Here is a 9,853-nt window from a genome sequence, read left to right as displayed (position 1 = left end):
ATATATAAGGAGGAAAACCTCACAAAAATAAGTGAAAATGTTTTCATGAATCATGTACATTACTCTGACTGAGGTTCATAATTTCAAATTTCCCTCCTGCCTTTTCTAATTTTATTGGGCAATTTAGGAAAAGTTATACCAAAGTGAAGATATGTGAGTAATCATGAAAACAATATCCTTTTTTTTGCTTTCATTTTTTGCTAAATAGCTGCAAGTCTCCAGATAATTAAGGGAGATATGTTTTGCTTTCTATTTATCTTTTAAATTCCCTGATGTTTTTGCTGCCTTCCCGCAGCCTCCAGCCTGTGTGCTTTTCCTAAGAACCTTTCCTATAAAATTGATTTAAGGATAAGTTAGGATGACAAGGCCACAACGTTACAAGTCTCCTAACCCAGTGTTCATTCTTAATAGTGTAGTAATTAATGGAGCAATTATTTATATTTTGCCTCGGACAGTTAGCATTTCTTTTTCACTAATCTTTGGGTAAAAGAGTTTCTCATGTTCACTGGTTTCTACTATGCAGTGCAAATGGACACCTAAGAAATGGAAAACGGAGGGTAATGTCTTTGAAACATATGTGAAATAACACAAAAGCAAAATAATTTTCATTATCTTAAAATGAAATGTCAAACGAAGTTTACAAAAAGGGTGGAAAGCAAATAAATCTTTACCTCCATTTTAATCAAAAAATGCAATGCAAATAGTATTGGTAATGGCACTACTTTTACTTACTTCCTTGCTTTTAATCAAACATGTTTGCCAAGGGGAAACTTTCTGAGGGGCAGGGAAAAGATTATTATCTAAATCACATCTAGGCCCAACTTCTGGAACAGTGACCTTCAGGAATTCTGAATGCTCTTCACAAAGGAAGGTATTACAACAAGTTAACCCAATGAACTGTCTTCAAAAAAAAATGTAATGCAGTCATTAAAACGCACTCACAAACATACGTACACACAACAGCAAAGGTGTCCCTCCACCATAAAATCATCCATTACAATGCTAATGAGAAATTCTTAGTTGGATTGCCACATTTCTTAATGTGCTTGATACAACAATATATTTTCTTCTGTAAGTTTTTTTAATTACTTTCAAAAAGCATTTATTTTTTGTAGTACATATCTATACATTTAAAAATTGCCATTTCAACATTTTTTACATGTACAATTCAGTGACCCTATGTTCATCATGTTGTGCAATCGATGTAAGTCCACCTACATCTTATAAAGGAGCTCTCATGGCATGGAGGGTAAGTCATTTGGCTGCTAACCAGAAGGTCAGCGGTTCAAACCCACCAGCTGCTATGGTGGTGGGGGATGAGGCAATCAACTTCCATAATCGAAAGCCTTGGAAACCCAACACGGGTTGCTATGAGTCACAATAGACTCGATGGCAGTGCGGTTTGAATCATAAATCTGTGCAATTTGTGTGCTGGTAAATTCAGGATGTCACTGAAAATTTCTCATATGCATGCCATAGAACTTCCTTCTATAACTCATAAGTATCTGATTTCTTAATATTGCCCCTGTAACAATACTTTAACATAGTTTCATACTACCATCACTTTTAAAAATAAAAACTATTCATATTTAACACTGAACTTCATTAAATATCTTAAAGCATCAATATTATATTCATATTAAATGGAACCTCTTAAAGTTGAAGTGGAGAAAGGGAAAACTACCATCTCTATTGCTTGAATTCATTGTCCTCAGAGTCTTAAGTTTTCCTCTTTGTATTTCAAACTGCCACACTGAATCTGCCACGAGTTAGACAGCAGTGACAGCCCCAGCATGCATCCTGCCTGAAGTGCTCAACTCTCTTACTCCATGGGTGGACAAGCCCACTGTAGCTGCCTTGACCTATGGGCACCAGTTTCCTTGTTCTACTGCCACTGTTTCTCTGCCACTGCTTCTCACCACCTTGTGTGTCTCTGGTATTACAACTCTCCCTCTCTGTCTCCTGGATCTAGAGGGCAATCAGTGCAGGGCCCTTCAGTCCAAAGAATGCTCTGCCTCCAGCTCTTTTTCTTGATGGTAGTAAGGTTCTCTCTTCCCACCTCTGCATTGGCTTATTTTAAACCAAATGGAATGACAAAACTGACCAATGCTCTTGTTAGGGTTCCATACATCTTATTTGCATGATCTCATCCTTGTAAGCATCCCATGCATCTTATTTGCATTGTGAGTAAACTCTCCAATCCCCATGGTGGGCTAAAAGAACCTTATCTGCATAGTCCCACCCATTCTGTGGGAGTCACAGGATCCTGAATGGCTAGAAGGACCATATTAAGGAACTCACTGCAGTAGCATGAAGTAGTAATTCTGGCAATGCAGGGTTATGATTTCATGATTGCTTCTTGAAGAGATGGTTTTCTATAAGCTACTAACGGTGGGAAAGCCAAGAGCAAATCAATAGAAATTATGAAGTGGAAGACGAAGGCATACCTTCCTATTTTTCTCAAAGTTTTGAATAGATAATAATTATCAACACATAGAAAGAAAACCCCCCCAAAAAGAATGTGATCTTCACATCTTCAAAAGGAATTGCCTTAGGCCAGGGCATTGGACCTGCTCTAGAGATTCTATTGCTAAGCCTACTGTTACAGAAATTTGTGATAAATTGTCATTTTTAAATGTCACTTAAATTTGCTGGTTTCTCTTTTTAAAAGTGGATATTAGGATATATTCTGGTTTGGTCTAATAACTAGTGGCCCAAGCTCTGGGTGTGCTCTCCACTGAGTCACCCTGTTACCATGTTTCACCCATGTAGGCCTCAATATACTCAGTAGTAACACGAGACTAATAATCACCTACTTTCTTCACAAAAACCAGAACCAAACTCACTGCCGTCGAGTCAGATCTGACTCATACCGACCCCTCCTTGGGTTTCCGAAGCAGTATCACTACGGAAGTGGATTGCCCAACCTTCCTTCCAAGAAGTGGCTGGTGGGTATGAACCGCCAGCCTTCTGGTTACTAGTCAAATGCCTTAGGCATTAATAATTAAGACTACAAACAGAGGAATATTTTAACTATCTTCAAGAGAAATGTGACTAAGGAATTTTTAATCCTTCAAAACAAAACTAAGAACTATTGGGCACTTTTGGTCTTATCTGAAGGTGGAGTTAGCCATTTTCTGAAATTCCTAGAGCACGTCAAAGAAAAGCAGTGTTTCCCTGGCAGGCTGTAACTGCTTTGAGTGCCAAAGATCTCTCCCTCCAGGACAGTGTGTTTCCATGTTCCACTAATCAGAGCAACAAGGACTGTGTGGGAGTATAAAGTGAGGATCAGAATGGTGCTTGATGTCCAAAAGGGGAAGAACAGTGTCCCACCTCACAGCATTTCTGTATTGCTCCGAATTTAAGGAATCATTTTAGGCATCTGTTACTGTCTTGGGTAAGGAAAGGGACAATAAGGGATCATAATGCTATATTTCTGAGCATTTTTCTGAACACAAAGTCAAAACACATGAGCCAAGACATACATTTTTAAAATCAATAACTGTTAATTTATACCTTTCTATCCCTTTTTCTGGTACTTTTTTACTCCAAGACATTAAGTGTTATTAATATGGGAAGTTACCAGTTTAGGAGACAAATAGCAATTTTTCCTTATCTTTAGCCAGTTGTGTGGAAACTAACTCTGAACACACACGTATACATACACTCATATATCTCGATTACAACAATTTATTATAATCCCAAAGGAACAAAAGAAAAAAATTAGCAAGCAGGGAATTTCATTTACCCTCTTGGTTTCTGTAGCTAAAACCATCCTAAACTCCCAAGAAGACATGAGTGTAAACAGTTCCTTAACATTAAATTAGATTGTAAAGCATTAAGAAAGACCACTAAAGGGAAACCAAACCTAAAAATGACCATAAATCCTCTCTCCAAATAGCTTATAATACAGGGCACGAGAAGACAGATATAACCACCCCATAGTCTTTCATCTATTTCGTGTCAACGGAAATCACACAAAACCACACTTTCTTGATGAAAATAAATAGAAGCAGTAGACTTTGTGAAATGCCTGGGTGCACTGCTTTCAGCATCTCAAAGAAATCAAGATGCTGGAATCCTGCCCAGTGCTTTCCTCTCTAAAAAACTGACTGCATCTTGAACCCAAATCCAGATCTTCTGTTATATAGAAGGATATCTTTTTAATTAGACTTTTATCATTGACCTGCTCATTAAGTAGCATCATTCTCGAGCAGGCTGCCCAATAGTCTACCCAAGACAAAGCTTATCTAAAAGGAGTTACTGAATATAGAAAACATAAGGGAAGGACAGAAGAAGACAGAGATAGGTGAAAGAAGGGAGGGAGGGAAGAACCAAACCAAAACCCAACTCACTGCCTTCAAGTCGGATCCAACTCATGGTGACCCCTCCTTGGGTTTCTGAGGCGGTATCACTACATAAGTAGATTGCCTAACCTTCCTTCTGATGAGTGGCTGGTGGGTTTGAGCCGCCAGCCTTCTGGTTAGCAGTCAAGTGCCTTAGGCACTACACTACCAGAGTTCCTAGGGAGGGAAGAAGTGAGGAGGAAAGTCCAGTAGGTAAAACTCAAAAGACCACATTTCATAGCTTTGCATCATTTTACAAACTAACAGGTTATTTAACCTCTATGCCAACTTTCCTTTTCAAGTGGCTGCCTGTTGCTCTTCAGTAAACAAGAAAGCACTGAGCATGCTCAACCCACCATGTGCCTTCACTCCATTAACCTTAAAATGTGTTGTTGAATAGCAAAAGAATGAATGCAATTAATATAAGTAGGACAGGGCTTTCTGTACTCAGTACAATTTACGTCCTGAAAAAAACTACCAGTTCTATGAAAGAAGTACACATGAATGTGTATTTTAAAGTCATTATATTGTATCCTCTCAAACAACATCCCAAGTAATTAATTACAAAGTGGAAGTGCACACAAAATGGAAGTCCCCACCTATGCCACACAGAAGCACCACACACGGTCAGATTTTGAAGAGAATTCTGATCACCTCACATTAGAAAACAAGGTGATACTTCTAAGAATACATGCCAGAGTAAATCTGTTCCTTAATTTGCTACCATATTATATTGGGTCTGCACAGTAATACTACATGCAAAGAATTTTAAACCTCCTATAATGTCTATTTAATAGTTAGTTTATTGTATTAGTGTACTATGTGCAATGAAAATATTAATTTAACCATAATAAAATAATTTTCTGTACACTAAGTTATAAAATAAGGAGCTCTAGTGGCACAGTGGATAAGGCATCTGGCTGCTAACCAGAAGGTTGGTTTTTCAAACCCACCAGCTGCTCCAAGGAAGGAAGATGAGGCAATCTACTTTCGTAAAGACTGACAGCCTTAGAAACCCAAATGGAGGTCTCTATGAGTCAGGACAGAATTGATGGCAGTGGATTAAAAGTTGTAAATAAGTATTCACTTTTAAGCTGGAAATAATGTTAATGTTTTTCATCTACCAGTAAGACACAGCAAATAATTAACTGTGCTATTTACCAGGAGAAAGTAGTTCTGTACCTGATTTTGTAATTCCCAGAGCAAGTAAACCCATGATCACTTCCTCACAGGAGGCCACAGATTTATGCAGTGTATGCTGCCCAAACCCTGTGGACCCTGAATCTCACCCCCATTTCCGAGCAAAGCTGCACCAGGATTCCAACACCATCCAACACCACAAACCCCTGGGGTGTGTTAGAACTTTTCAATATGAACATACTCAAGAATATAAGACATACTCACAATGCAATTCAGCGTTCTTACACATACTGTTATTAGAACACTGCTGAGACATTAGACACTAACTCCCACTCCCACCCTTTTCCCAGACCTTGCAAACTGCCTGATCATATGTGTTCAGTGACACCGGTTAAAGAACAGTGAAGAAACTGGAAGTCATACAGATGATATGAATAGCAACCAGGAAGATGCAGAACATTTCATCAGTGGGTCAAACCAGATTAATATGTTGCTTTATTTAGGTTCATCTCTGAAACAGAAAACCACACAACCTTTTCACTTAGGCTTTCATTACAGTGGATTTCACTCTCCTTGGGGAGGTGAATTTGACTCTTTTTTTAGGTTTCTTTCTTTGTTTTTGAAAGAAAGTAGTGCAAAGAGGAGACAAGCAAAGCAATCCTTACAGCATCACTGAAAGAAGGTTGCAAGGGAAAATTTAAGAAAGAAATTAGGCGGATATTTACAATAACAAAATTCCAAATACATACAGCATAGCTTAACATAGAGTCTGGCACATACATATTGAGCAGTAATGAGTATTTGTCAAAATAAAAATTTTAAATAAAAGATATTAAATTAAGTATTTCTTACTGACCATATATAGGCTATAACCATAATATCATAAAGCTTGTTTTAGGAAGCTTTCAAAAGTATCCACACCTAATGAGTACCCTCCTTCAAAGAGAATCTCCAAAGGCTAAAAGAAGATTCAAATACTGCCGTTCCTCTGCTCATTTGCAGAGGTTCTTTTTGAGAACAGCCTTCAGAGTCAGTTTGCAATGATACAAATAAATTCCTTGCTTTGTGATCAAGCCTCTTAATTTAAAATGCACTAAAATAATTAGCTCTGAATGGCATTAAGCTATTATCTCAATTCAAAATTATCACATAAAGTGAGAATTTTCTCTAACATTATTCAGATGAATATCCGTATTTAATTCCACAAGAATTTCAAAAGCATTCTGGGTGATACAACCTTATGTCAGTAAGTTACAGACATCAGCAATGACAACACTGAATGGGGCAAAAAACACATAAAATTCCTGCATCTGATCTTCAATTTAACAGTTTGTTGTCAGATTTCATGAGTCTTAAGAGATAAATTTTAAGCAGTTTTCCTTAAGCACCAGGTGAGTTTAGGTGAATTTGGCAGATACGTGTTTTCATTTCAATGAGTAAGAAATATGTATTTTTACATATTTCTTACTCATTTCAAAGAGTAAGAAAAAACTATTTCAATCCTTCTTGAAAGAATTTAAAGGAACTTATTCTTTAACAGAACCTAGCCAAATTGTACATCTCAGCTTAGAATATACAAATTCAAGAAATAAAGTAGTGAATTATCAGTTAAATACTTACGCCATGATGCCTGAGAGGTGAAACATTTCAGCTGTTATATAGGACAAATAACTGTACAGGAAGACAAAGAGTGGCTCAATCACTCGGATGTTATGTGTGAACCGAGTGGTAAATGCTGCTATGAATCCCAGGAAGATGCCAATTAACACCCCACCAATTCCCACAACAAAGAAATTAGCAATTCCAGCGAACACATCAATGGTCTCAATGGTTTTCATCTGGCAAAAGGACTTGAACAAATTGTACAGGACCTGGGGAAGAAAGAAAACACATCATCAAGACCCCTTCCCAATATTCCCATTATCACTCGGGGCACAGAAAAATCTACCCGGGCTTCTAATAAGGAAAATTATTTTGTGTGCCAAAGTGGATGACAACTGGCAATAATTATGTATTTATTTGCTTCATATTTTAATGCTATGGTTTTAAACAACAAAAAAAAAAAACTTAGATAATAAGGGAAACTTCTAAAAGAGAGGGAAAGGAGAATTCAAAATGATTGAATAACTTATGCTTAAAATATTCTTTTCTATATATCATCCAAAATAAAAATATTTGGTTGCCATTAAACACACCCTTCTTATATTGTCATGCTTGGGAAGTAGTTTGTCATCCAGAAAGCTTGTCAGTGCTTCTGTGAATGTTTTTTTTATCACTTAAGGCACTATTATAGAATCACATCATAGATGGGATTCACCCCATCAGTACAAGTACCCCTACCTTAAGAATCATGGAGGTGGATTCTGTACTCTCCCCAACACCCTCCTATACACACATATACATGGCTAGTAGTATTAGGAGCTTAGCATGAGACTCTAAGGATTTTTTTTTTTTTTTAATTTTTATTGTGATTTGGGTGAAAGTTTACAGAGCAAATTCATCTTCCATACAGCAGTTCACATACATTTTGTCTCATGACATTGACTGCAATTACCCACAATGCAACAGCTCTCTTCCCACTTCCTCCCCATAATTACCTCTTCCCTATTTCCTTCCCTCCCATGCACTCCTGCCCCCTGAACTATGTCCCTGTGAATACACAGCCCTTCTGTTCTCCCATGATTGATCTCTCCAAGGAGTGTATCTACCTAATGTAAATGTTTACCTCATGTGCCTGTCTTTTGCTTGGCTGGAAGCCACAGGAGTGGGTTCAGTTCTAGACCTGAAGGGCAGCTAGGGGCCATAGTCTCAGGGGTGTCACCAGGCTCTATCAGACCAGCAAAACTGGTCCTTTTTTTTTTTTATGCTTTTGAGTTTTGTTCCACATTTTTCTCCCACTCTATCAAGGATCTCCTACATAGATCTCTCTCCGAGTGGCTGAGAGTGGTAGCCAGGCACCATTTAGTTCTTTTGGTCTCATAGTCATATAGGCTGAGGAACACATGTTGTACCAATCCTTTGGACTAACCATTTCCATGCGTTTTTGGTTTTCTTCATTTTTATTCACTCTGGATGAGGAGAGACCTATCGTTGCATATAGATGGCCACTTGCAAGCTTTTAAGATCCCAGTCACTACTTGCTAAAAAAGTAGGAGGTGGAACAATGCTTTTGTGTAGTATGTTATGCCAACTGAGCTTGATATCTCCTGCCACCATGGTCCTGAGCCCACAGGTCCAACTACTTGCTCCCTCTGGGTAGCTGGCTGTGGCCAAAGAAATGACTACAACCTTGTTCCTTGTCAGCGCTACTATAAACCTGGACATTCATACAGAACATGCAAATACACTTGTAGAAATATTGTCTGCCAACCTTATATATGGTCATGGGCACACTCCCCTCTTCATAGATATACTTGATCATCCAGCCTGTCCACCCATTCATCCACCTGTAGATCCATGTTTGCCATCACTGACAATACAGTACTCTATGTACAGAAGGGTTCATCTTCGTTGTAAGTACCTCTCATGCACCTCTCTCTGTCTTCCTCTTCCTCAATGCCACTGTGTTGATCACTCACATTTGGTACATTGCCCTTCCCTTCACCCAAATTAATACTTCTCTCTACTTATCTAACAGTGTTCCCTCCCACCCCTGGTAACCAACAAAGAAAATTTCCTTCCATATATAAACCTTTCCTTGACTTTTTACAATAACAGATTAATGCAATATTTGTCCTTCTGTGATTGACTTATTTCACTAAGCATAATGTCATCCAAGTTCATCTACGTTATGAGGTGTTTTGTAGATTCTACATTATTCTTTAGGGTTGCATAGTATTTCATTGTGTGTATGCACCATAGTTTGATTATCCTTTCTTCCATTGGTAGGCACCTAGGTTGTTTCCACCTTTTTGCTATTGTAAATATTGCTGCAATGAACATGGGTGTGCATAGATTTATTCTTGTCCTGTCTCTCACTTCTTTGGGATATATACCTAGTAATGAAATTGCTGGGTCAAATAGTATTTCTAATTACAACTTTTTAAGTATTGGCCATACTGCTTTCCGGGAGCTCTGGTGGCATAGTGCCTAAGATATCTGACTGCTAACCAGAAGTCTGGCGTTTCAAACCTACCAGCCACTCCTTGGAAGGAAAGTTGGGCAATCTACTTCTGTAGTGGTATTGCCTCAGAAACCCAAGGAGGGGTCACTATGAGTCATATCCGACTCGATGGTAGTGAGTTAGTGAGTTATACTGTTTTCACAGTGGTTGTATCATTTTTACAGTCCCACCAGCAGTGTATGAGAGTCCCAATCTCTCCACATCCTCACCAACCAAAACCAAACCAAATGCACTGTTGTGGAGT

At 38.3% G+C, this 9,853-nt stretch overlaps 1 protein-coding gene across 1 annotated transcript in view; it reads right to left on the bottom strand.

Moving 5' to 3' along the window:
• SLC9A2 (solute carrier family 9 member A2) overlaps nucleotides 1-9,853 on the bottom strand; it is a 167,147-nt gene that overhangs the window by 89,189 nt on the left and 68,105 nt on the right. Inside the window, exon 3 of the mRNA XM_007959546.1 lies at nucleotides 7,107-7,357. Within this exon, the coding sequence (XP_007957737.1) occupies nucleotides 7,107-7,357 (251 nt within the window). The remainder of the gene's footprint in view (nucleotides 1-7,106; nucleotides 7,358-9,853) is intronic.

Source organism: Orycteropus afer, unplaced genomic scaffold, assembly GCF_000298275.1.
Source record: "Orycteropus afer afer isolate SDZICR_OR568_19922 unplaced genomic scaffold, OryAfe1.0 scaffold00017, whole genome shotgun sequence".
Lineage (NCBI taxonomy): Eukaryota > Metazoa > Chordata > Mammalia > Tubulidentata > Orycteropodidae > Orycteropus > Orycteropus afer.
This window is presented reverse-complemented; position numbering and strand designations above follow the sequence as displayed.